The 27,975-nt window shown below is 39.4% G+C and overlaps 1 protein-coding gene across 8 annotated transcripts in view; it reads right to left on the bottom strand.

Annotated features, from left to right (window-relative positions):
- Positions 1–113: 113 nt before the first annotated feature.
- The window catches only part of ECHDC1 (ethylmalonyl-CoA decarboxylase 1), a 45,771-nt gene continuing 17,909 nt past the window's right edge, over positions 114–27,975 (bottom strand). For 7 of the 8 annotated variants that reach the window (XM_064649563.1, XM_064649567.1, XM_064649566.1 and 4 more), the window contains 3 exons: positions 25,226–25,278; positions 23,200–23,280; positions 114–3,789 (listed from right to left, as the gene is read on the bottom strand). In XM_064649563.1, the coding sequence (XP_064505633.1) occupies positions 3,384–3,789; positions 23,200–23,280; positions 25,226–25,278 (540 nt within the window). In that variant the 3' untranslated portion in view covers positions 114–3,383. Of the gene's footprint in view, positions 3,790–23,199; positions 23,281–25,225; positions 25,279–27,088; positions 27,373–27,975 lie in introns of those variants that run through there. The other variant, XM_064649570.1, reaches the window with a different exon arrangement.

The following is a 27,975-nucleotide window of genomic DNA, read 5'->3' as shown; positions in this document are numbered from 1 at the left end:
CTCTGTCTATTTTTGCAAAGCCACAGCCACATTGCATTTTGTGGTTTTCTGTAATCCTGTGCATTAAGTGATTTTCAACTTGTACAGCACAGCCAGAGAAATGCACAGTGGAGCAGAAGGAAAAAGGAAATTTAAATACTATGTAATCTACATCAAGTTTTCATTTCCAGGAGAACAGATAACTACAGATACAGGAATCCTATGTCATGGTTAAAAAAAAGATCATATTGAACCAAGCATTCTGCAAGAACACCTTGCTTATCTAGATTGACCACTTGCTTAGTATATTTCTATCAGCAGCAAATAAGATAGAAGTATTTATATTGCTAAAGGTGATCTCCAGTACCCAACCCTTAAATGCTTGGTGCAGAATCCACACCCCCATTAAGCCCTCAGCATGATCCACTACACAGAGGAAAGAACAAGATGGGCATTTCACAATGTAATAGGAAACTTAGTTTGCTGAGGAGGGAGCTGGCAAACTAGTCCCTAGGAAGTACAAAAGCTAGCATGCTATTTAATTGGGAGACTGGGACTATCAATTTTGATGTTTCTAATTTATTTTGTGCATTTAGAGCTTATTTGGTTTTAAGCACTTTCAGACGGGGAAAAAATCTGAGAGGAAGCTCATAGTCTTTTAATAAGGAAAATGCAAATGCTTATCAGCTGCTGGTTACAGGTATTTGTCACTTTAAGATGATAAGCAAGTATGAAATAAAGCATTTAGCTTTCAAAGGGGGAAAACAGGATTCCATTTCATCTCCATCTGGAGCTCTCATCCTAGCACTCATGGTAGTTTACTTGGCTGGTTTTCACGTGAAGGGCTCTAAAATACCTTTTCAAATAGAAAATAGACCAGAGAATATGGTATTAGAGTACTCACAAAATCCTTGATCAAGACCTGTAATGATCTTCAGAATGTCCCATACCTATGTTCGGCATATTTATGATATCAACAAAATGACTTTCCGTAACCCTTTCTGTCTGAGTGTGTCTTGCTCTGTACTAGTTAAATATTTGCCCTGTTTTCTTAGAAGCAAATGTTGACCTTTGATACAAGTCAGAGAGGGTGGCTGGGGAAATGCATTTGCTGAAATGAGAAATAAGCTCATTGTCTACAAATCAAAATGGAAAGAGATCCCCAATAGGTGTACATACTGAGTTTTACTTACTGGCAGCACAGATCTGGTTCAAAGTGTGAAGGAAACCAAATTCTGCTTTTTTGCTACAATTTCCTCCTTTTCAAATTTGTATCATCCAGTACACAATACATTTATGAGCCTAATGCACTAAAGAAAAAAAAAATTCAAGAGTCTTGCTCAGGTTCTAAGCAATTTTCACACCCACTTAAAAAATGTCATTAGGGTATTAGCATTTGCAAATCTGTTCTTGCTACTAGCAAAGACATAACCAGTTGCCCTTTAAAGCACATTTATTTTGACTCACATCAACGTGATGTGCTATTGCTACAAAAAGCTGGATGAGTATGGACTGGAGCATGCTTTGAAGGTTCAGTGATGCTGGCAGTCTGGAGTCTCTCATGAGTCTTGAGGAACTCCATGAAAAGCAGAACAGTTTCATTACTAAACAGTCAAGTGCAGCCGGACTACATTAAAACATTCATACCTGTGAAGTAACGGGTTTGAAGTCCTTTAAGGCACAGGAAAGAATCCAGCTACACAGGGGACTAACAACTGAGCTATTGAATAAAAAGGGGCAGGGGGAGAAAGAGGCACAAACCAGAACACTGTCTCCCCATGTTCTCATTCCTGTCTCTTCTCTAACCTGAAAGTAAAAATTGAACTTTGTTTTTGGGGAAGAGACATTTGAAATCATTCTCCATCAGTGCTTCAGATATTAAGGCAAAGATGCAGGATCTACAGGGTGGAGGCAAGTTCCTTATCTTCCCTGAGGTGCCAACTCAAAACACATCCCTTTCTTCAGCATTTCTCTTCATTGCTTCGGGCTCCTTGCTGTGAAAACCATATAGTGAAACATCCCTAGCAGATCACAGCATCTGCTCAAAACCTGCAGAATCTTAACAGGCAATCCAAGCCAAATTCCCATCATTGATTTGTCCCCAAATCCTCAAACATGTAGTTACCTCACTGTCTAAAACTCAGGAATCGTGCCACACTGTGGAAATTGTAACATGGATTTCCATCCACAAAATTGCCTTTCCTAGGGGAGCTTGTTCCATCATCTGGAGCTAGTTACGCCTGGTCAGGCCAAACACAGAGCCCAAACTTTCCTCGTTAACATGCTCCCACAGAGTACTTGGGTTCTGGGCTCAGATCTCAGTCTCTGCTGGATTTAGAGACAAGAGTATCCTAACCGACAGTACATGAAACTCTCAGTCATAGATATGTCTGTATGGTTTTGCTCTCATAGATGTTTAATTTTAAGAATCATCTGCCAAAGCAGGGACTCTGTGAGTTTCTATTTTCTAAAGATAAAACCTTCCCCAATGAGTTATCTAATTACTTGAATAGTCACCGGCATGAAGTGGAAACCCAGTTCCAAATCTTCTGATCAGCCCAAATATGCCCTACCAGAAAAAATGCTCTAACGAAAGATATAGACATATCCACACACAAGTCTTACCAGGATGCTGAAGTACTCTGACACCCAGTCAGTTAAGGACATCCCATTTGGGAGTATGATTCATCATGTCCTTCCCAGATTTCAACTAGATTCTATGTAAAGAACCAGGTCAGCAGCTTTGCACAGGTCCAGGATATGGGCATGTGCAGATGCATGTGTAGGTAGTTGATTCCTTGAGCAGTGAGAATACTCCTAAATGCATTTAAAAACCTGAATCAGTGTCAGTGAATGAGGGCTAGAAGGTCTCAGTAAGTTAAAGCTTCTGTAAAAACACCATTAAAATTGAAGTATCCTTGGATAGCGAAGAACTGAGTAGAGATGAAAAAATAAAAACTATCCTCTCACTGGTTATTATCCTTTCCAAGCTGCTTAAAGACACTGGTCTCATATTGGGGAACTCATATGTTGCAACTTCAGATGCACCTGTTCCGCAAATAAATAAACATTATAACTTTCAAGTAATTACTTTCCATAGCAGTTAGAAAAAATTAGCTCCAAAGAAAATAATCTTCAGCTTCATTCCAAAAGAATTATAGTTCTATTCTCAGCTCAATATTTACCTTTACATACTAATTTCACTAATCTCCATTCAGTGGGTGATTAGGACAGTAAAGAATCTGCCAGGGATTTCTCTGTGGTTGCACACCAAATATGTGAATGGCAGGAATGTTAATGCCAGTTTTAAATGGGCAAGTCCTTAAATGATGCAAGTTCAATGCCTGCTTTAGTGAAAGCTTTGTTTGCAAAAAGGTCAAGAACATTTCTTAATACACTGACCATCATTTATGTTTTGGTCTTCTAACCAATGCCTGTAAATTGGCAGGCCCACCCCATACAGTTCCGAAAATGTCCTTTTCTGTCCTTAGGGCATCTTCCAGTGGGAGCTCTCTTCCTGCTGTCACCACCTTTTTCATAGCCCGTATCACACTGACTGGACCCTCTGTGTACTGACTCAGCCAGGCTCGGGCTTCTTCTAAGGCCCTGGTTTCATCTGAAGATGACAGGGTCCGCTCTGAGAATCCCAGGCGCAAAGCTTTCTCGGGGTCCACCCGGGCAGTCCCGCTCAGCAGCTGCAGGGCTGCCCCACTGCCCACGATCCGCACCAGCCGGGCAGCTCCTCCCCAGCCTGGCACCAGACCCATGTGCTTGTGGACAAACCGAATTTCACTTCCAGGTGTCATCAACCTGCCAATGAAGAACAAATACACAGAGGTCAATCCATGCATTGACATTAGTTTGCAGCTCAACAGCACTTAACTTTCTATTTTCTCCTCTCCTCTGCTTCCAAAGGCTGATACAACTTGACAGCCTGCCGATTACAGCCAGAGCTGGAGTATCTTCATTTTTACATCACATAGTGCCTTAACTGCAGCATTTGGCCCTTCTCAGAATTAGATACATAGGCTACTACAAGTAAAGGTGCTTAGTGCCCACACTGATACCTGTAGTCAGTTCTAAAAAGTGTTGAAAACAGAACTGCAGACATTTATACACAGTGCCAAAACTCCTTGCTAATTCATGCCTAAAACAACAGGGTATTGGGTAAAAACTAATCAAACTAATGTACAAAACATTTCTCAAGAGGATGAATTGTGATCTTAATACTGATGTGCATTGGGGAGGGGTCTGTCTGCAACCTGGTGCTTGATTACAGCACAGGTGGGACTTTTTTGTTCCATATTTTTGAGGATCAATGTGAGTTTGATTTCTAACTGCTCACTACACCAAGGGAAATCAGGATGGATGCTCATCTTATGGGTCACAATTTATAATAGAATTGCTTTCTATTTATGCTTGCAATGTGTAATTAAATTGCCCCCCTCTACAAAGTAAGTCACATTCTTCCTTTCAAAGATTTCACCTTTGCTTCTTTTCTACAGCTTCTCACCTCCTTTACTTAAGAACTCACCCTAGGGCTGATTAAGCTATAACCCTGGAGGAGCTCTGCTGCAGCAGATTGTTCTGTCTTCACATAGTGGTCACACTGACACATGTTAGATTAGTGGAAAAAACCTCTAGAAATAGAAACATACAGAAAAGATGTACAGAAACAGACTAGTACTTGCTCTCTCTCTCGGTGATGTTCTGCAGTGTGATTGCTTGCTGATGTTCGTAAGACAAAGGACGGAAATCACACTTGTGAAGTCGATTAGCTTCTACTTCAAGCACTAATTGGCTTTCTGAAGACAAATCTTGTAATACTGAGATCTACACACAAGTCTGTTTCCTAAAAATGCAGTTTTCCATAGTGAAAATACCAACAGGAATAGCTTTGAAAGGGTAAAGAAAAGGAAAACCTTTAAAAATGCAACTACTTCTAGGAACTCGCTGTTCTCAAATCTGCTTAGTTATTGTTAATTGTAAGTTTGCTTGGTTGCTTTTCTCTCAACCAGAGCACCATCAGCATTCACGCCACACTGTACAGCATCAGAACTGAAGAGCTTACGCTTTATCCCAGATGCAGCACAATGCACAAAGGCAACAGCTGACCAGCCAGATTGCATGAAAGCCTTTTTGTAGAGACAGCAGAGGAAGGTTGTGTGACAAAAGGAAGAGAGTAGAGTATTGCGGGGGGGGGCTGGGGGGGAAGGCTTTTAGCTAACATTATCAAGTGCTTCCCAGCTAACCCAGCAAATCCCAGAGAGCTCGGGTCTCTCCTCTCCAAAAAGAAAATTCTGCAAGTATTCCAAAACTCCTTTACTGGCTCAGCTTACTCTTTAATTTGCTGACACCCAGTGTCCCACTGGGAAAACAATAGTGAAAACATTATTAAGAGTTTAATTCTAGCTGTGCCGAGTGATGCAAGGCATTAAAAAAGAAGTGGTCATAAGCAGCTGGGCATCTGATGCTAGACAACCTGTAGGCAGTCTCATGGGACAGCCACTGCAGGTCAGTGAGGCAATGTTGCGCTTATATGTTGAATCTGAGACTGTCCCAGACACTTGGGTTCAGGCCTTAAGGACAGGCAATTCTGTGAACATCCTGAGGGCAGTGTAAGGACTCATCTGGGGAGTCAGGTCAACGTCCTCTGAAGTTGGCATGGAAAATCAAATTTTACATTAGAAGCACAGCCAATCCATCAGCACCAATAAGAAAAGAGTTGAAAACATTTAGTATGTGGGAAAGGTTCTGTTGCCCTGCAGAGTCTTTACTTCTCTCTAAGAAAATGGAACCAAACACAATGCGAGGAAAATAAATGACTGACAGCTTAATCCACAGAGAGACTGCAAGGCAACAGTTTCTAGGATCTCGTTGGGATTCACCTCTCCCTGCAATGTTCCTCTGAACATGCTCCACAGAAAATACTGAGATAAGCGGTGGTCAGTGGAAGGTGTAACTGCAGTCTTGGACTGCCTTCAGGCTTAAGAAAGGTATCTGTGGTTTTTCAGACTCTTCAACTACGAATCCTCTCCTGAAGTCACACCATTTCTTACAGAAACCATCCATCACACTCTCTGTTAGTATACTTAGTATACCACTCACTTTTTACCGCCACCACCTGCGTCTCCTAGAATGCTTCCATCAATGCTGTACAATCCTAAACATCCACTGGTCAGATTATATGACCAATATGTCTGTTCTAGAACGAGCAGCAGTCACAAGCATTGAGGCCATGTTGCTGAGAACACAGCTGCGCTGGGCAGAACATGTCTCCAGGATGAAGGACCACCGCCTCCCTAAGATCTTGCTTTATGGTGAACTTGCCACCGGCTGCCGCAAGAGAGGAGCCCCAAAGAGGAGATACAAGGACTCCCTGAAACAACATCTCAGCCTTGGCCATATTGATCTACATAACTGGTCTACTCTGGCCTCCAGTCGACAGGCCTCTACTCTGGCCTCCAGTCGACAGGCCTGAAGACACACTATCTGTAACGCTGCTGCTTCTTTTGAGAACACACGCAGGATCACTCTCGAGGAGAAAAGACAACGCAGAAAGAATCGTGTCTTGCCGATACCATCCAAGGAGTCTTTCTGCTGTGCCTTTTGCAACCGAACTTGTCTATCTCGCATTGGCCTCTTTAGCCACCAGCGCGCTTGCAGCAAATGTGGGTAGAGCCCTTCCCAAATCTTCATTCGCAAAGCCTAGCCATGATCCACTTACAGTCCCCATGCCCAAGGAAGCAGTGGAGACCTGAGCTCATGTCTGAAGAGGTGTATGCAGTTGCCAAGCCAGCCCGGGATCAGCCTCTGAACATCACCAGCTGCAGCCTTGCATAAATATTTCCCTTTTTACTGTATGAGAGGAATTGAATCTACCTTCTGAGACATGACAGATCTGATCTCCCATTAAAAGAATTTATGTAAGAAAAACACATCAAGCATTACTAAACATAAAGAGGCAGACATCAAAAAGCTGGAAAGACCAAAGTGCTATTCCTTAGCTGTTTATACCTTATTCACCTATTATTGGCCCTGCTTGAGACAGAACAGTAGATGAAAACAAAATTAATCCTGAACTGACTCAGTATATCTGTTCTTGTCTTCCAGGTCAAAGGAATTAAAATCTGTGTCTCCTGTATTGCAGGGGAAGGTCATATCGCTAGACTCCTGGACACATGTCTTCGTTGCCCTAATAAAGAAAATCTGTTGCATGACAGTACTGAAAAAATATTTATTCAATGTAATTAATGTCAAAGTGACTGAAGGCCTTACAAGCACATCCTCCAGAAATGTGATGGGTAGCAAAATTCTCACAACTTAATTTGGAAAAAAGAGGTTAAGGTAACATAAGCACCAAAGTGCAGCTAAAACCTTCTTTTAGAACATTTTATTTCATGTTACAAGCACTATAACCCCCCTAGGAAGAAAGCACAGCCACCATGGGCCACATCCAATTTTGTGTTAGTCATCTAAAGCAAATGAGCTACAGCAAATGTTCCTTCTGTACATTTTAAAATGTTCTCAGATGCACTAAATGTTATAAATCCTCCCCCTTTGATCTGAGGATTCCTTCATTCTGTGACATCTCATTGTACCCACAAACTACCAACTGTCATGCCACATCTCATCACATCACTGACAATGTGCGAGAAGAAAACCTTGTCATTAACAAGGCAACCTAACAAATCCCATCCTTATAAAGGTACACTTGCTTCTCCAAAGGCAGTGCTTGCTGTGACCTAACAGCTGTGCTTTCCTTTGCTTTTTATAAACACTCATGTTACTGAGCTGTTCCAATAGGTATAATCAGTTCCTTGGGCAGAATTAAGATTATATTAATACCTGTGCTGGCCCTTACCTTATCATTTCCTGGACTTTGAGGTTTGAGTTATATTCTTTCTGACAAGGCAAAGGCACTAATCAAGTTTACTAAGGAGGGACAAATACCACCCTCTATTTTAGGCATTTTAAAAGCTCCTACAACTATGCTGTTGAAACCCACGATAGAAAAAAAGATGCCTAAAACATTAATGTACTGTCAGCAACCTGGATTTTGTTCCCATTCCCTGTTTGACTCCCAGTGTCACATAAGGACACAGCTCCTGACTTCCGATCTCCTTTTAGCTGGCATGAGACTGGCACACCACAGAGGGAGGCAGCTGGCATCGTGCAGTGCTGCAGCACCTGGTTCTCAGCTATGGTTATACTGAGAGAGGGCAGCCAGAACTGCAGGAGATGACTTTTATCTTCCCCCCAAATACTTTGGCATCCTGCTCTCAAAACACCAATCAATATAAATAATAAACAGAGCGTATGTGTTCCAGTCACAGTAAGTTCCCTCACCAAATCTGCTACCTTCTATAAATTTCAGTAACACCTACCTACAATATGATTGAACCAACACAAAGTGCAAAATTCTCCAAAAACGAGAGGCAAAGGCCTTGAGATACAATTAAAAGACATCCATAATTTTAGCATGCTGTAGACAAGAGTTATAGAAATAATAAGAAATCTTCAAGTAGAACTAGATATTTTATAAAATATAGATACAGAACACGCAGACACAGGAAGACCAATGTCTATGGTCAATCACACACTTATTTTGGCTCTTATTACTCAGTGAAGACAGCAAGAATACAGTATTGATATCAAAAGCTTTCAACCAAGCATCCAGACCACACGTGGAACTATTTTAGGCACAGGAAAAGAGAGATATTGCAAAAAAAGAAAACCACCAAAAAAATGGTAACAGAAAGATTATCAAAAGTCAAACGCTTCCTTTAAACAGGAAAGAAGAGAACAGCAAAGTTGATGTGCAATGCCACCATACACTTTGCCCAACATGTATGTGTTTCTAACACATTCATCAATATGGCATCAGCTTAAATTAACTCTTGTTAAATTAAGTAACAGCAGTGTTATACTGGCACGTGGCCAAAACAGCTTTTTAAAATGCACACTGCTGGGGAGTGCAAGTTCAAGAATTTGTTAAGAGGTCAGGTATGACATTATCCATGGACGGTGTTTTATCATGCAAATGGAACTTACTTTGCTGGGTGGGCATGAAAATTTGATGCTGGCAAAGTGGACAAAAGCTCATGTGTAACTAGTTTAGGATTTTGTAACTTTGCTTGGTGAGTGCTACCAGGACAATTAGCAGCAGCTGCAGCTCTCAAATGCATGCTGGGCCTTCAGGGAGCAAGAAAGTCAGTCCATTGTCCACTTCTTCCCTGTTTTCAAAGTGCACCTTCTCAACACTAAAACTACAATCCCCATCCCATCACTTCACGAGCAAATTGCATCTCATAGTCTCATTCCATCTTCCTTATACTTCCTCAGCATCTCAGGGGACACAGAAGATCTTAGAACTGGTGGTGGCTTCTTGAAGCAAGTGACTGCGACTCAGGCAGCAGACAGAGTTACACAGGTAATAAATATAATCTGATCTCTCTTCTCTTGCTGGTGCAGGCAAAATCCACCAAAAATAAAGTGTTTCTCTTACACACAAAGTGCTGCTGAACATGTGAAGTAGATGGGATGTTTTAGTCAACTAAACTGTTACAATAAGTTAAAACAAAGCAAGGGAGAGATGTGATTGTTGAATTTGTAGCACAGAGCAAAAAATAAGCTACCCATTCCTTTATCTGTACAACAAAAGCACTGATTTCTGATTAAACAGAAGTCCTTTATTTTAGGTTGGCTCAGTGCACCACACAAACTGAGTAATATTTTCAAGGCAATATACTAAGCTTTGTAAAAAGAACAAAGGGAAAAAAAAGGCAGCTTTAAAGTGGATGGCTGAAATGCAGTAACTGTTTAGATAAGGTAGAAGTGGGTAGCTGGATTTGAAAGCAATTCTATAAGAGAGAGATGTCACCTTTTCCGCAAATGCAGCCAGACAATTCTGTAGCTTCAGTTCCTTGGCTCAGGCAGGGATGCTTAGGGATCATGCCATAGGCTAGTGGCAGACCTGAAAGCTGGACCACAAGGAGCAATTAACTGGGACTGCAAATGCCGTTAGCCTGAAGCTTGGCCAAGGACCATGACATAAGCAGTCAAGCACTGCTGCAACTTCCATTCTTTCTTGTATGGTTCATGTAGCACATACTGAGGGGTTTGGAATCCTCCTGGCTTGCTGCCTTCTCCCTATTTTCTTTAGCATGACGTGGACCTAACGAAGTTTAACTTGTACCTAGCACTCAATCCACCTCTGATATCTGAGTTCCAAATCTTAGAGTCAGAAAGATATACTAGATATCATGTACTTTCCCATTTAATACATCTAAACCCTATTCTCCCCACCATGGATGGACAGATGTTAAAGCACATATAAGAAACTACAGAACTTCCTTAGCATTAACATACAAATTCTTGAGGCCTTGGCAAGTTGCTGCAAAACTCATCTCTATCTTCTCCAGAATCTTTTAACAACAAAAGTAATTCCTAAGTATAGTCTTGAGAACACAACCTGAATATGAACCACCGCCTTGACATTTTCACAAAGCCACAGAGAGCCTGAAATGAAGAGTACTCAGTAAAGTTAATGCTGCAGTTTGTGCCTGCAGAGACCTAACCTGGAAACCTAACTACTGATAGTTAATTACATGACAACATTGTGTTCTAGTACTGATAACTTGTCCTGTGTAAGCCTTGTTCAGTATTCCAATACACAAGCCTTTCATAGTTATTACAGAAACTCACCTTAAAACAACACCTGCATGAACAAGTCATTTTTGCAATAAAAATGAATTTTGAACAGCAAGGTACTGTGGAAGAATATTCTGCAGAAGAAATATGCAGTACTACACTAAAAATAATTTAGCCAGTCAGCAAAGTTGCTGATTAGCAGCTTCCAGTCCTTACTTCAATTTTCGTGACATATGCTTTTAGAATTAGACCCCCAAGAATAAGACAGTCCCCTCCAAAAGGCAACCTGGGACTAATTAATCCATCTCTGCCTATCCAGTGCAGTGTCTCAGCAGTGTCTTTATCACTGCACTATCAAATAGTTATCTAGATACTCTGTAAAGGGATTATCTAGACAAAATAGCTAAAGATTTTTCTGAAATTCAGCTTACTACACCCTCTATCACTAAAAAACACACCCTAGTTCTCTGAAACTATTGACAAGTGGATTCATCCTGAGAAAAGTTAGTCATAATTTCACTTTTCTCTCAATCTCACTTTATTAATTGGATAGGCTTTTTTAAAGGACCAAAAAGCCCCAATTAAACATTTAATCAATAACTTGTTGCTAATTCTGTTTAGCAGACTTTTGAACTGGAGTAATGCAGTGAATATTGGCAAGCCACAATTTTTCTATGCTTTCGCAGCACAGCTTGCTAGTATTAATCCTCCCTGCACCTCTCTCATATCTTCTCTCTCATTGTGAGCTTCTCATGTTTCTGCCCTATGCAGAGAAATAATAAGGCAATTGGATATTGCAGCAATTGCTGCTTCAGAGGTGTGAAAACACAAAGGTGAGACTTCCAAATTGAAAATACTGTAAAACCGATAAAACTAGGGATTTGTGCTACATGCTTGTGGTCATAGCCTGCAGACTGGCATCATAAAAGCAAACCTCCCCAAATCTTCACTCCTTCTGAAAATCCTTTAGTCACAGATATTCACTTGACAGATGACAGAATGGTAACTACTAAAGAACATAAAGAATATAAAAATGAAGACAAAATGGTTTAGTTTGGGGAAACTGTGTGTTGTGCTTATCTTAGATACATTTGCTCAAAGCTGCTCTGCAATCCCAAATTTCCATAGGTTAAGAGAAGACTGTGCACATTCATGATCTTTTCTGTTTATCTGCTTTACTCTGTAACCTTTTTCTGCAGGAATGCAATGGAAAGTAGTAGGTCCCGATACTATTTTAATAATCAGAAAGTCACCCCTCTCAAATCCTTTCAGTGATTAAAAAAAAACCAAACCAACAATTCAATTCACAAAACAATATACCTTTTTTACTTGAAGTTTAAATAAATTAAGATGAAACCCAAGAACCAAAATAAAAAAAATCCTACCAAGCCTCCGAAGTACAGAGTGTTCTAGGCATGCTCTAAAACTCAGTGTCGAAGAAGTAGGCTTGATGCCAGCCTAAGAAATTTCACCAAAACAAGAGCTTGCTTTTCTCACAGCTCTTTTCAAATTGTCTTACAGATTATATGGACATTTATTTATAGTTACTGAATTATTTTGTAACACTCTTAGTGCATCAATTTTCCCCCCACTTGCCACAAAAGCTAAGAATCAAACTTTACATAAAGCAGCCTAGAAAAACATCTCATCTCCCTAGCACATGTTGCCTTTAGCCCCTACCTTTGCTGACCTCTAGTCAGATTTTGCAATGCATTTTATGGAACCCTAAGGATCAGGGTCAAAATCAGATCAAATAAACAGACTCCTAATTACAGATGTCTTTTTTTGAACAAGAGTTAACATTCTTCTGAGTTGGCTGGGAAACCCCAGGGCACTCTGGGGTTCCTCAGAGTGGAACAGAGGGACCTAAACAATGAAAGATGCATTCTTCAGAGGAGACCTTAAACTAGCTATTTATAATGCCACTCTATCAGGCTTTCTCACATCACCCAGAGTCAAATGAAATGCAGAAGGAAAAATTACAAAGTCATACTTTCATCCCAAGACACAAAACGTTTGGTTGATGGTAAAATTCTGCAAAATGGAGTCCTGGATCTAAAAAATGGAAGATGTAGTAACAAGAAGAGTTAGAGGCAGAGCTGGAACACAGAGATATCAGAGTAGAAACTGCTAAACAGACATAAGCCATTTTAGGAAGAATATGGTCTCCAAGATTAAACAAAAACTCAAGGTATGGATAACTCCAACATCTACTGCCAAATATTGCAATATTCAATGTAAGATGAGCTTCCAAAAGCAACAGACTCAAGTCAAAAAGGGTGCAAGATTACCAGTTCCAAAGAAAGCCATTCCAGGGAAAATCCACAAAAATAATATTGTTACTAAAAGAAGATCCCTTGGATAACGGGAGTTAAATAATAATAGGCAGATACAGAAAATTTCATGTCCTAAAAAAAAAGAAAAAAGCATCTCATCCGTAAAAGGTCTGCACTGGGAAAAATTAAGAAAAGGCCTATCAGCAGCACAAAGCAGCTCAGTAAAGCAGCAGAGCACACTCTCTAGGATTTGGCAAGACCCAGAATAAAACTGATCTAGACATGGCTGTGTTAAGAACAACCAGAGAAGTGAAAAAGGTTTTATTTCTTAAGCATTTACCTGATCAAATGAGAGGGGCTAAAAGAGGGCCAGAAAGATTGTTAGTTTGAGAGAGCAATTACAGAAGGCAAGAGATATGGGGAAAGAAGCTGGTGCTAATACCCTGCAAGCGAGTAGGGCAGCCTCAAACAAAAGACAAGGTAGGTAGGGCCCCTCAAAAGTCTCCTGCAGGTGATGTCTACTGTCATACTGGCTGCCATCCACACAGACTTCCAACCTCATTCTGGTCCAGAATCTCCCAGAGTCAGGCACAGATGGAGGCTCACCAGCAGACCTAGATTAGGGGTTTTAAAGCTAGTTTTTTACCTCAGGCTTGACACTTTCTCACCCGTGGCTTCACAGAAGCCCGAGAGAAAAAAGCATGCTATAAAAAGCTACATTTCTTCTAAAAGGGATAAATGAAGCTGAATATTAGAAATTGCAGAAAGACATTTTTTGTAGCAGGAATGAAAAATTGAATTAGACAGCAGATCACAGGGCAAGAAATAGGGACCCGAAAAAGCATGACTGATTAAAACTCCACAAGCAGTATTAAAAGAAGTAAGATGAGCCTTTTTATTTTATTTTTTTTTCCTCTTCACAGTCATTTTTCAATAAACTGTCAGGAAAGAAAATTATTGGGCCAAACTGCAAAGCGAATCTGCCCCATTTCCCAGGATACTTCTTTAGGCCTGCATGCAATGCTCTCAAGGGGTTCCTGCAGCCCAAGGTACTGTCCCTGCTGTGATGGGCTGTGTGTGCTGGTGGGTGAGCTTTGGAGATGGGGAGAGAGCTGGCCAGGGGGCTCGTGCAACCCTCCATCTTTCACCACTGCCTCGCAAGTTGGTGTGTGCTGCACACACACATCGGGTGGCCCCCCTGCAAGCTGTGATGCGATGTAAAGGCTGTGTGAGCACACAACATTCCCTCATCCCAACTTGTGCCTAAGCATTCAAGTGAGCTGAATAGTTCCAGAAAACATAGCAAAAGTAACTTAAAAGGCCTTTCCCAACTAAGAGAGACAAACTTTTTACAGTTATATAGATAGCAGTAAAAGAGTTCCCCGTCCCATGGGTGCTGCCTTGGACCTGTTTGACAACACCCTCATGTGCACACTGGGGAGGAGCAGCATGGCTTTACAAAGGCTTATTGAAGACACACAAGGCTTAGACCACAATTTAACATGCAGAACCAAGAGAATAACGCAGACAGTTACACTGGGGAGCTCTAATTCCCCTGACGTGTGTAGTATAAACTCTGAAAATGGCACAAATCACCCAGAGCCATAAAGTCGGACTGAAGCCCCATCGTTCAAGAGGCAGTGCCTGGATCATCCTTACTCCCCACAATCATACAACAACAATCCATGGTCTACCACCCCAATTCTCCTCCTCTGCTAATGATGGATGTGTTACTGGCACTCTCCTCTTCTAATTCCCAGCTATGACTTCATTTGTATTACCCTGGTGTCAGTGGATCCCAGGCACTTCAGTTACCATATGATTGTCTTCAGAGTAGTTCTCACCTTGACATAGCACTTGGGTCTTACCCATGAAGCAGGTTTTAGCTATTCTTTACAGGCTGCCTCAATATACAAGAGAGTGAATGCCAAAATAATGCTCACAGAAAAATTACTCATGTTGGAAATCTGAAATGGTACATGAGTCTTTCCTTCCCAAAAAGGAACTAGAGCTATTTGGATTCCACTCAAGCAAACATTTTCAACAACAGATATGCCTTTTAGACTAAAGCAAAAATTTCCATCAGAAAAGATCCAGTGATATTTTAACAGATTCTTTGATGAAAAAAGACCATCTGGATCTTAGGTGTTTGATAATTTCAATTTTTAGTCAAATGTGAGTGACAGTATTCATCTAGAAATAAAAAAGTACAGTGGAGCTTGTTTTCACAGAGAAAATACTGTATTTTTTTAATTATGTGCACACTTTCATGCAGTATATGCAACTATCTTTGTAACTTCGGTTATAAACAATATATCTCACATCTTTATTTCCATCATATATGTTTATCAAGACCAAAGAAAACAGAACAAAATTCTACCGGACCAAATTCAAGAGTCTCTTAAAGCAGGAACATTTCAGTCACATTCTCTGCTCATCTCTGCTGCTGATACAGAAAGGGGAGTAGGAGCTTCCCAACACTGTCTCAGAGTTTAGCATCTAAAATGTCAAAAAGGCAAGATCACCTCATTCACCTGAACTCAGCTGACTGCAAAGGAACAACATTTTTGGCATCAGCCCTAAGAGATGCAAGGTTTGAGCTGCCTTAATACTTTATGATGGATTTGATATATCAGATTTCTGCAACTCACAGCATTAAAGGATTTAAAATACAATTTAACATCACACTAACAACCCTTCACAAGGCATAGGGTAACAAGACACACTTTGAAATTCAGCTGTCTCTGCATGTGGTGCTACTGATGCTGCATTTGCACATCCTACACAACAATTTCTGACTAAAGCAAAGAGAGGTCATACACTTAGCTGAAATCACTGGTAAATTATAATGAAATGTTTCCATTTTGTCAGGATACCATGTTAATTTCAAACAAAAATTGCTGAGGGTTGTGTTTTTTTTTAAAATTATCACAGTGGCTGTGACCTAAGTTTTAAATTTTCCAGATATGATATGTGATTTCAGAGATTTTTTGGGGGTGGGGAGAGCATAATGACATAAAAAGGCATAAATGAGATAGATAATTTAACATTAAAAGTCTACATTAAAGCAGTAACCTGCTACTTCTCCTCTTTACTTTTTAATATTGCATACTAGTTATATTGATGGGGATCTCAAGCCAGCTTCAGATCACTAACTGCCTGGACAAGAAGCTGGCACATTTTCAGCAAACTGCAACAGATCATCCATAAATATGCCTAAGAGTGTGACCAATTATGACCAAAAGTATAATTTCCCCTACTATCTTTTTATTTACAATCTTTCTCTCTTTCACACACAGAGAAATCCATGTTAATTTAAATTATTGGGTTTTCCTCAGTCTGTATATTTGCTTTTTGTTTATGAATATGAATCATCAGCACACAAAACCGGACTGGAGGATAACACCTAGTAATAGACCATGGATACAGCAGAAGTTCTTGCAGATACAACAGTTTAAGCACAAGAGGAATCTGTTTAATTTAAGAATTTACGCTTTCATTTATTGTTACTGTGACTGCTGAGTTACAGCAGTAATAATTAATTTCTTATTAACTACAGAATCCAGGAAGTAAGAAGCTGAAGCCACCAAGGTTAACAGCTTCAAAGAGTTTGCAGTCTTTTTTCACACAATTTTCAATAAATCTGGAGTAAGAGGAACACAGAGGTCCAGCCTGTTGGGCTCCAAATCTTCACTAAGATATCGGGTTGCTCTGGATCAGAGACAAAAAAAAGAAATGGGGGTAAAGAGGAAGACTGTAAGTTGCAATTTTGAAGGCAATATTTACAATGAAAGTAGGTTGAGATCCACACAACGCCTGCTTACACTTGCAAAAACTATGCAAGTCATTTGGGGAACATCTGGTCATTTCAATTAACAGTAACTCTGATGTGGGTGATCACCCTTCAGAGATCTGCAACGTTAACTATATTGCTATTTGGAGTGATAAAGAGAGGAAGAGTTCTTCTTTTCACAGTCCTTCACACATTACAGGACTGAAAAATTAGATAACTAACAGGGACTCAGGAAGACATCCTCTGGAAGCTGATCCAGTGCAAAGTTAGGCAGCTGAAAGTTGTGGCTTCAGGGAAAACAGAGGCTATCTAACTGCTCCCTTGACCCAAACGAAGAAGACTGTATTCTTACCCCCTCCTGTTCTTTCCCATCTCCTAGAGATTTTGTTCCTCCTTTACACTGGCTCTAGCTAATACTATATCCCTTTACAAGCCACTTTAACTCACCGTAAGAAAAGGAAAAACTTAGTCTTTCTGTTGCTTTTTAGTGAGATAATTGACTCATACAGGCATCTTCACTGGGGCTTGGCAAACCAGAGGTAAACAGTGAGCTGGGAATATTCAACAGGGATACCCTCCTCCCACATCCAGCTAAGCTATTCAGGCAGTCTATCCTGAGGCCACAGCTCAGTATAACCCCAACTCAAAATCAGCAGACTGGAAAACATAAGTGCTTCTCGGACTTCATATTATCCAACTTGTGGAGCTGATTATATATATATTTAAAAAAAATAATAGTGCAGATCAGTAATGGTGCGTCAAACTCAAATACCTGCAGGCAGTTTAACTAAACTGGGAATTAGTCACTTCACAGATGCAAGCATAATGGACAATTTCAGTGTACTCTCCCTAGACTAATTCTTTTTGAACCTTGAATGCTTCCCTACAGTGGACCAACAGCCCAGTGTATCAGCAAGTATCAGCATGGGTCCAGATATGCATTCTCTAAAATCTGTCTTATCTAAGTTTTCCATTATCTGAACTCTCTCCGTTTATTATTATCATGCAGCACATTTTATCAGCTGCAGACAGGACTGCTCAACAGAAAGGATGTAAGATTGCATAATACAAGCGCTTTAAAATGTAGATGCAGGCTGATAAGAAAAATTTCATTTACCCAGGATAAGATGGTTTAGCCTCCTAAAGAAATAAAAAGCCAACTTGGAATGAAGTAAACCCTTACAAAAAGACAAGTTTGGAAAGAAAACATCAACTCAAATTCATGCTTTGTTGCTGTTATTTACATTTTCACTAAAATCAAACAATGGTACATTTGAATTGTAGACTACATCTAAAAATCCTCTACCTGTAAGACTGTAAACACATGAAATTCAAATCCAAATGAAAACAAAAACCAATACCAGTCCATAAATACAAGCCAAATAACATAAGCTCTGGAGTCCATTTCTAGCAGTGCTGTGATTACTTAACCAGATGTCAAACGTACCAGGTAAAAAATAAGAACAGCCTTCTTAAAGGAAGGCAATGTGAGACTTTTAAAATCATAATCCATCTCTCTGAAAATTCATCAGAAACTTGTACCAACAAACCTCCCAGGGCTCTAAAAATGCAAAGTAATGTATGACTGCATTGGAATTCTAGAATTGTCAACTGATGTCCAGAAGATTTTACATACACACACATATGTTTTTTATATATATATATATATATATACATACACACACAAAAATTTTATATAGTTTAAAAAAGCGATCTATGCCATATAGCAAGCACCTGAAGCTGTGAGAATATGGTGTTACACCCTTAAGGAGAAGGGAGCACCCAAGATTCTTTGATGCTCATGGTCAAAAGGAACGGCAAAATTCAGAGGGTCTGCAAAAGTTTACGGAGTTTTATCAGTAAATTACATGCTTGGCATGGAAATTGGTATGTTAGTCCCTAACCTTCTAGTATAAGCACAGTGGGTTTTGGATAAAAGGGTAGAGTGAAAGGGAAGAGAGAGAGAGCTGAATTAAAGAGGAATAGAGAGAAATAAAGGAAGAAAGAGAGAAAAAGAGAGATCACAGGTCCTGGCTCCAGCGTTGATACAGCAGGAGTGTCCAGGGTCCCAGGGCGCACATGCACCCAGGCTTTGTGGTGGTACCTTTATATAGATAAGTTTTCCCCATCCTGGAGATAAGCTGCTTGTTTTTTATGCCAATTAGTTACCATGCTCAGTCCACTCTTCTAGACCTTTCTGGAAATGGGTTGGAGGGCTTTGGGAGGTCTTTGGTGGTCTTGTTCCCCCCCACAGTGCATGCCCACTGCTCAACCTCATTCCTGTGCTTGCACTGTACTGTGTTGCGCTGAGTTCCGGAAGCTTGAACAAAGATGTTTGTCCCAGAAAAGTGCTCCCCTACCTCCATATGTCCCCCTTCTCCAGCCACATCCTGTTCTTTCTCACAGTGTATTATTACCAACAATCCATTGCTGTTATTACCAACAATCCTTTGTTGGCTCCATGGCTATCCAGCTATCAGTGTTTGAGACGTACACATTAGCCCCCTTACCTTTTAGGCTTCTATAGGGAACTCACTCTCAGATTTGGCTACTGATTCTTCTCCTGATGATGTGTAGCAACATTACAGAGTCACATGAATGAAAAGTGCTTTGTGAGCCTGGACTTTGCAAGAACTTACGAATATGTAAATCCCATCCCATTACATTCATATCATGCTCTGCCCAGTGAAAAATGCTACTGTGTACTGAGGTGCTCTTATTTCAAGCAGCAGCATATTGTGCACCTAAATGCTCATCCTGATAAAACTAAAAGCCCGAATCCTTGCACAGAGCGAAATACAGAATACTAAAATCTTTAGTTTCCCCCATTCCCCCTTCTTGAAAGGTGAAACAACTGAAAAGTTGGTCATAGTAAGCCTACATCTATGCAGCAGTTATATTAACTTCTGCTCCTTTCATTTCCTAAAAATGGCATTTAATGCACTAAACACATACTTGTAAAAGTAAATAATAAGTTAAACATAAGTTATCACAGAAAGACACACGCCAAAGCTATTGTTTCATGTATCTCATCTAGGTGTTTCATGGAACATGCCTAACACCTTAAAACGTAATAATAATCATGCCTACATATTTCCCAAGAATATAGAAAACATACAACTAAAATGCAAGAAGGCCAATTTTATATAAACAGTGTTATTAGCATAAGCTAATAATTAACTCAGCAGTTCCAGAGTAATAAAACTGGCCCTTTGCAATTTAATTGTGCAAAATCAACTACAGATGAAGAAATTACAGTTCATTAATTTATTTTCTAAAGAAGAAAAGGAAAATACTGCTGTCTCTACCTATGAGCCCATTATGAAGTCAGTGGTGAGAGAAATGGGCAGCTTTCTATCATTGCAATCTCATCCTCTGCCTTGAGCCACCACCTTTTAAATTTGATTGACACGGCGGTAACACACCTCTACTTTGCAGCAGCGTTAGGGAGGAAAGAGGGGGTAGGGGGAAAGAGACTATATGTTTCAGAAGCACTCAGGGACAATGGAAGTCCATTTGCCAAGTGACATAGGACAAACTTGTCAAAGTTGTTGATGTGTCTAAAAGACTTACTCAAGTCTTGCTCTTGCCTGAGCAAGATTTCTCAAAGGCACTAATGTGACATAAAGACAAGATAGCCCAGAATTCCAAGTCAGTTATTCTGGCTATTGATTGATAGTGCACTGCAGCTACTGCGCTCAGAGATTATTGCGATCTACTAATTGCACGAATGGATTCTTTACCGACTGTCTCTTCCCCATATCTGTAGCTTATTGCCCAACAGTCCACTATCATTCCTGTTTTCCTGTCCAAATTTCTCAACCAACCCTGCCAAATCAGTTCTCCTTACCTTCACACACTATGTAAGTACAGGATGCACTTCAAGTTTCTTCACATAGGGAAACCATGCAGGTGCTTCAATTATTTGTAAAATCGCATCACTGAATCCAGTATCACATTAATTTGTGCACCTGAAATGGCTGCAGTGTCATGTAGAACCACAAGATACATTAACATTAGGCAGCAGAACTCACAAACCACCTTCACAGGCTCAACTGTGGCACACTGAAAAAAGTCAATATTTCTTGAAGCAGTACTAAAAAGCTCAATTGTCCGAACAAGTTCTACATTGCTCAGTTTTACAGTAATAACCGAGATAAATAACTATAGTGTCAGAAGCCTTATCTTTCAAAAAAATTTCTGAAAGGACTTTAATTACCTTGCTCGTCTACGCTTATCTGATTTCTTTTTCCCCCTAATAACATGTTTATGATCTTTATGAGGATGCTGCTCTTCTGAAGAGTCATGATGCAACAATCCATAAAGCAGCTAAGACTGAGAAGATGTTTTGAAAAGACCTCTTCCTCCAGATCCAAAGTGGACTGATCTAAGCTGCTTTCACTTTTCATCATTGTCCTTATGTCAGCAATAAATATGCCAAAGTTCACACAAGCCCTCCCTAATCCAATTTAAAATGAGCCGGCTTAAATCACAGTGAGACAATTAGCCACAAGAACTGCTACAGGAAGAATGTATCAGTAATATCTTAAACTACCTCAGCTATTTTAAAATTGGGTTTGTCCACACCTCTACTTTAGTAGAGATGTGCATCGTGCTGCCAGAGCACTTTTCAGAGGAGATACAGAGGTCATTTTGGTTCAAGTTGCTTCAACAGTATCAGTATAGTTAATGTAGTACAAAAGGGCAGAGATACAAATCCGAAAATATTTCAGGCCAAAACCAAGCAGTTTGGTAGCTTACACAGTAACTGTGGAAAATAGAACTGTATTTAAAAATTTAGAATTAAAAGCAGCCACAACAAACTCATTTTGTTCTTAAAAAATAAAATGTCCAAACAGCTCATTCAAGGAAGAAAACGAACCTCTCTGATTTCTGTCTCAAGTTCCTCTTTTGGCATTTAGTGACTCAGGATAAAATACCTGTTCCACTAATATCTACTTATGGTTCTCAAAAAAAACCCCAGGAATTTTTTCCCCCAGTATTAAAATTCTCAAATTCAGGAGCAATAACAGCACAGAGTATGTTTCTCTATCTTGTTGCTGTTATTAATTAAGTCCCACTTACTGTTCCTGAATTGCTGTTATTTAGTTGCACTAGATGGGTGTGTTAGAAAGTAATGGAAGATGGATCAACAGCTGTAGTTATTATGAAAATTATGGCAGTACATGAGAGGAATTACAGCTGCTCAATTCATGCAAATAAGAGCTACTTGACAATGCCTATAATTACACAGTATGTCAAAACAGCATAGCTGGAGTATAAGTAGAGACTACATATTTTAGAAAGCCAAAAGATTTGCATTTCATTATGTTCACATTCCCTAAACTCCTATTTAGGGATAACAAGATACACATTCTGTCAACGGGCTCACAAATACAGAAAGGTCTACTGAGTCTGCCAGGTGCATTCTCCTGTCAGTGCTGCAGCTGTCAAACACAGAGCCTCTCTGCATGTTTCCCAGGCATTTGTAATACAGCCTATACTCACAGTCAGAGCTGGGGTTTCAGCTCACCATGTGCTGAGTAGATAAGAAGAAAGATCCAGCCACATCTACTTTCAAAGCAAAGGAAGATTGCTTCCGAGTGGCTCAGACAGTGCAGATACCATCTCCTCTATTCAAAGACTGTTCCTGATATCTGGCACAGCACTGTAATATTCTAGTTTACTTTGCTTAGTATTGCTTTTGAATGTACCTACTTTCAGCTTGTTCTGGATAATTCCTTTCCCACTTCAGGCACTAAGGCCCTCTTAAAGAGCACATTTTCTTCTCTTATATAAAAACTTCACTAAAAGCTCCTCATTTTCAGAGAGGCTGCCCACAGTGCTTATCCTGTTACATCTCTAGGCTATTTGCACATTAGCAATGGTTTATATAAAGCAACATTTTATTATTTTAGTTTCTTCCCATTCCCATTCTGCCTCTTTAACTAAAGCCCTTTGTTTTTCACTAGTTGTTTCATGCTGGCAAATCCCTGCACCTGCATGGAAAAAAACCAGGGATGTTTTTGCTTTCCCCTGTATCTCAAACTCTTGTTTCAAGAACTGTAGAGCACATAGTTACATTACAAATAATAAACCCAGAACACAAAATATCAGGTTAATTAAGAGATTTATTTATTTATTTTTGACTTACGACATTCACATAAAGAGACACAGGGAGATACATAATTTTGCAGCTGTCACTCTGGGGTGAGTTGGACCTACTTGGTGTATAACACAGCTGGTTACTAAAATTGCTTACTGCTCTTGTTTTACATAGTGATTCAAACTGTATAACCTGGTAGTAAATAATCTTTCCTGTGTACTATCAGGACATGCACTTTTCTGTGAAGTCTGCTGACAAAGTCTAGTTCCAATGCCTTGGAACCCAGGGACATGACTCTTGGTAAAAGCAGTACCTCAAGCTTTCCACATTTCACACGGACAGTCATTAAATCACTGACCCAATGTAACAGCTACTCAAATTGTTGGTCTTACCTGAAATCACATGCCGTGGTAAGTTCTGCTCCTCCTCCAAAAGCTTTTCCTTGGACTAGTGCAACACTGATCAAAGGCAACCTACACAAGAGAGTTTTGCAAGAAAAATTCAAGCTTTTAGTCTTTTAAAAATTAGAAAGCAAGTCAACCAAACTATCTCTATAGTAAAAGTTTAGAAAAATATATTGTTCCAATTCATTCAAATAACAACATCTTTGTGGGTAAGCAGCACAATACCAATTCCACTTATTTCAAAATTACTATTGCATAATTGATATGGAATCCCAAAATTAAACAGCAAGACAGAGATATCAAATGGAATCAAAACAAGGATCACGTACTGAAAAAACACGTTATGAAACATACCTGCTATAGATTATACCTAAAAAGACTATCTGCAAGGAGGAGTGACAGGACAGCAACACAAGATTCTACTTTATGCCAGTACACTACAGAAAGCAGCAGAAAGGGATACAAAGGACTGAAGGGCTGCGTTATCTAAAAATAATGAGATTTACCTCAGCACCTTCTTCAGAGTGCTACTATCTCAGTTTCAACAAAACTTTTTTTCTTTTTTTTCTTTTTTTTTTTTTTTGAGAACAAAACCATTTAAGGAAAGCAGCAATCTGTTACCTTTGTTGGTGTTGTATTTAATCATGCTCAAGGTATTTAATCATGTTCAAGGTAATTCAAAGAACAGAGGGAAGGAAGAGTATGTTTCCCTACTGCCATTGTGAAATGAATACTAATGAACAGTGACACTGGATAAGCCAACTTCCCTAAGAAATGAAGACAATTGGTTAGTCACAGAATTTGCATGCTGATACAGCTGTTTCATCTTTTACTACGAAGAAACATTTAACTTATTGAGCAGTTTTCAAACCACATTCAAAAGTCAGCTTCCCGATCATGACCACATGTTTGGTTTTAGTTCTACTTTAACAGAAGCACCAACACTTTCTTTTGGCCCAAGTTCACTTATAAGCTGCAGCACACTTCATACAATACATGGTACGTGAACCCACTGGAAGAGGGCAGCCTCATTTTTCCTGTGGTTTATGAGAAACCAGAAGACACAGGTCCAAGACCCCTACATCCACACTTTGATCCATTTAAGGCACCTCTTTCAGGATCACAGTCAGCATCAGCTCTTTCTGAGGGAGACTAACCCCATCTACAACAGATGTCCCCAGACAGCAGCTCACTGCTCCCCCTGAAGCACTGCTTCAATGTCTGCTAAGTCAACACACCTGAGGTGGGGGGTTTAATCTTCACACATCTTCCTCCTCTGCTTTGCCCCATCCATTTTGATTATATGGAGACTCAAATGGATTCCAATTCTGAGGATTCCTTACAATACTACTACTACTATAAGTCTCCTGGGCAATTTTACAGAAAAAAATGTTAATTCATAACACTTTCTCATATAGATTATTTGAAAAGAAAGAATAATTGAAAACAAAGAGTATTTATCTTCAAAGAGCGCTGAGCAGAAAAAACACAGACTTTAGCACTAATGGATTTAATAGATTAAGGGAATCTAAATTTGAAGGAAAGGAAAAAGTGGTTTTCAGAAGTGCCAGATGGTAGAACTGAATACATTCCTCTTATGAAGTGGGAAGACTAAACAGATATATCAAACAAACGTTACCTGTGTAGGCTGCATAAGCTGTCTCTGCTTGTTATTTAAGAGCTACCAGCTTTCACAGAGTTATAGAAGTCAGTTTCTGAAAATTTGAAGGCCTAGATTTCCTTAACTCTAGGTATCTCCTAGCTCTACACATGTAAGCCTAGGTCGGTTTTTCCTGTTCTGATCTTTGGAAAGTCTAATAGTTGCAAAATTTCAAGGTCTAATTTTAATCCATAAATACCCACCTGATTAACATGTGTCAATGCAAGGTCTGGGATTCAAAATTACATACTTAAAACTATGTATTAAACGTTAAACATCTCATTAAAGAGTTAGCTAAAATACATTCCAATACTTATAATTACTTCAAAAAAAAGGGTAAATAAAATATATTACCTCATAAGTCTGGTTAAGGTGTTTTGCATAAACATGCACATATTCATCCCATCCTACAAAGAACAGGAAATTAAAAAACATTAAGTGATCTTAATATGAAGCAATTAAACACACAGATGGAGAAGACAGGAGTAAGTACTCTTTATATTTACTTTAGCTGGTTTTTTTCTCTTTGGTTCATCTTGCTCAAATTCCAGTCTAACCCTTCTATGCGCAAATAAAAATGAGTATAAATCAGGTCAAAAAAATAAAATCAGACCTCAATCAACTTATATAAACTTCAGTTATAATTAAGCCACCATTAAAGTAATTGCAAAAGAAAGACTCTTCTTATTTCATCCTTTATGTTTTAGTTCACCTTGTAACCGATAGTCAATAAGGTACAATTGTTCCCATCTAATCCACACAAGAACTAAAGGGCTCCAAATAAAGTAAGTTGCTGCTACATTCAAACCAAATATTTCTTCCTACAACATGTAATTAAAATGTGGAAAACTTGGCAGCAGGGTATTACATCCTCTACATGAATTCAAGAACAAATAGATAAATTCACGACAGAAAAAGCGGCAAAAGGTTATTACATAGAAGGTAACACCTCTATCTCTAGAAGTCTTAGTCACAAGTTGCTGGGGACTAAAAGAATTTTTTAAAGCTAAATCATTATCTATCTGCCTTCCCTGTTATTACACTCTTTCTCAGACATCTATTATTAATCAGGAACTTGACAAATAACTAGGTAAAATGACTCAGCATCACCGTGTTCGTATACACACTGAATTGAACTACACATACCATTTACCACAAATTAAAAAAAAAAAAAATTACATTTGGACACTGTAGAAATAAAAAACCCAGTAGGTAACAATTTCAGCATGTCTTTTAAATCATAATTAAAAATAAAAAAAACCAACCAAACCAAAACCAATAAACATTTCTTTATTGGAATTTAATAATTTCTAAAACAACATTTTACAGGGTTTGGCAAGTTAAAGAATTAAAAGCTTCTGACTCATGCTCCAGGAAAACAAAAGATACCCAGTAAGTCTCCAGTACATCTTTAGAAGAGGACCTTGAAATAATAGTAGGCCAATTTCAGGTGCTACTCTGCCCAATGCCAACCAGCATTATGGTGTTTAGGCACAGATGTCTGGCAGATATAAGCTGCCACAACAATCGCTATACAAGAACCAGTGAATTCAGTTTTATTACACTAAAGGCCTGCTTGAAAATTTCAGCACATATTGATCTACAAAGAGGCTTTTAGTTATGACTCTAGCCATCTCCTACACCCATTAAGAACAGTAGCAATATCTCCATTCTAAATTAAAGAACATTCAAATCCTTCATGACAGCTATTTTAATAGCTAAGTTCAAAACCCACACAAACATACAAGGTATCAGTTCTCAGACACAGACTTGCACCATTCCCATACTATAACTGTCCTGTTAGTAATAAATATAAGTACTATCCCCACTTTGAGTCTCGTTTTGCCCGTGAAGGTAATCAGTAAGTGAGCTCTCCCAGCTCTTATCTCTACTCATGAATTCTTAGCTGGTTTTTTTTTCTCTCTCCTCTGTCCAGCTGCAGAGGGAGAGTGAGAGAGCAGCTTTAGTGGGTACCTGGTATCTGGCCAGAGTCAACCCACTACACTGATAAGAAAAATAAGGCTACTATTCAGATAAAATACTCTAAGAGATATTCGTTGCAGTCTACTGGAATAATTACATTTTCAGTTCTGTCCTTGAAGTAAGAAGAAATCTAATACGCAGAAAGGGAGGTAAAATACAGTATGCATTACATATGGAAGAAAAGGATTAATAGCTTGCGGTGGGGCTAGGGGAGACAGGGAAGAAGAAAGTCACCTTCATAAAGTAGAAAACTGTAACACTGGCTCTTATTGCTGCAGGAGCTTACAGTCCACTTTCATGACAGATAGAACAGTATTTCCAGATTATCTCCAACTGCTCCAAAGTCCTCCCTCCACGGCTTACTTCTTGAGAACCTCTGTCCTAGGGCTTCTAGACTAGGACCAAGGAAAGCAAAATTCTCCTTTGTGCCTTCTTCCTCTCATCTGTCCTTTCAAGAGCCACTCCTGCTTTTCAGGTAGCCAGCTTTTCAAGTCTCACTCCAGAATGAGGTTCTCACTCTTGGGAACCAGGCTTACAAAAACAGAAAGAAAAATATTTTTTTCTTTAAATTCCACTACTCATTTGTCTTCTGTGATTTGGTTACATAATGTTAGCAAGTCTGCAAAGAAGAACAGGCAGGGGACCTGAGGTATTGTTTCACAGTTAGAAACAACTGAACATGCGAGAAGGTGGACAAAGAGAGGAAGAGAATAAAGAGGAAGAGGAGGATGAAGAGCCACTAGGGGGCATGAAAATACTTCAGCATTCTAGGCCATTATTCTGCCTATCCTGCACCACAGGGAAAAGCAAACTGGATTTAAAATCATGAAAAATACAATCTTCCCTCAACCAACTGGTTGAACAAAAGTGTTTTCTGCAATTAGTAAAAGCTATAGGCTAAAGCAGCCTTGCAAAAAAAGAAAAAAAAAAACAACCAGTTCAAGGCATGAAGCTATTCACTATTTTTTTTCCTTAGAGATGCCTGTGGACAAAAAACTTAACCTGAAACCACAAAAACCTCTCTCACCTGCAGCAATCTAGAGAGAAGAGTTCTGTAAGACTAAAGAACAGCAAATGCTTTTCCATATTTTATTGAAGCTTTATTTAATGTAACTATTAAA

The sequence above is a fragment of the Pseudopipra pipra genome, chromosome 3 (assembly GCF_036250125.1).
Source record: "Pseudopipra pipra isolate bDixPip1 chromosome 3, bDixPip1.hap1, whole genome shotgun sequence".
Classification (NCBI taxonomy): domain Eukaryota; kingdom Metazoa; phylum Chordata; class Aves; order Passeriformes; family Pipridae; genus Pseudopipra; species Pseudopipra pipra.
This window is presented reverse-complemented; position numbering and strand designations above follow the sequence as displayed.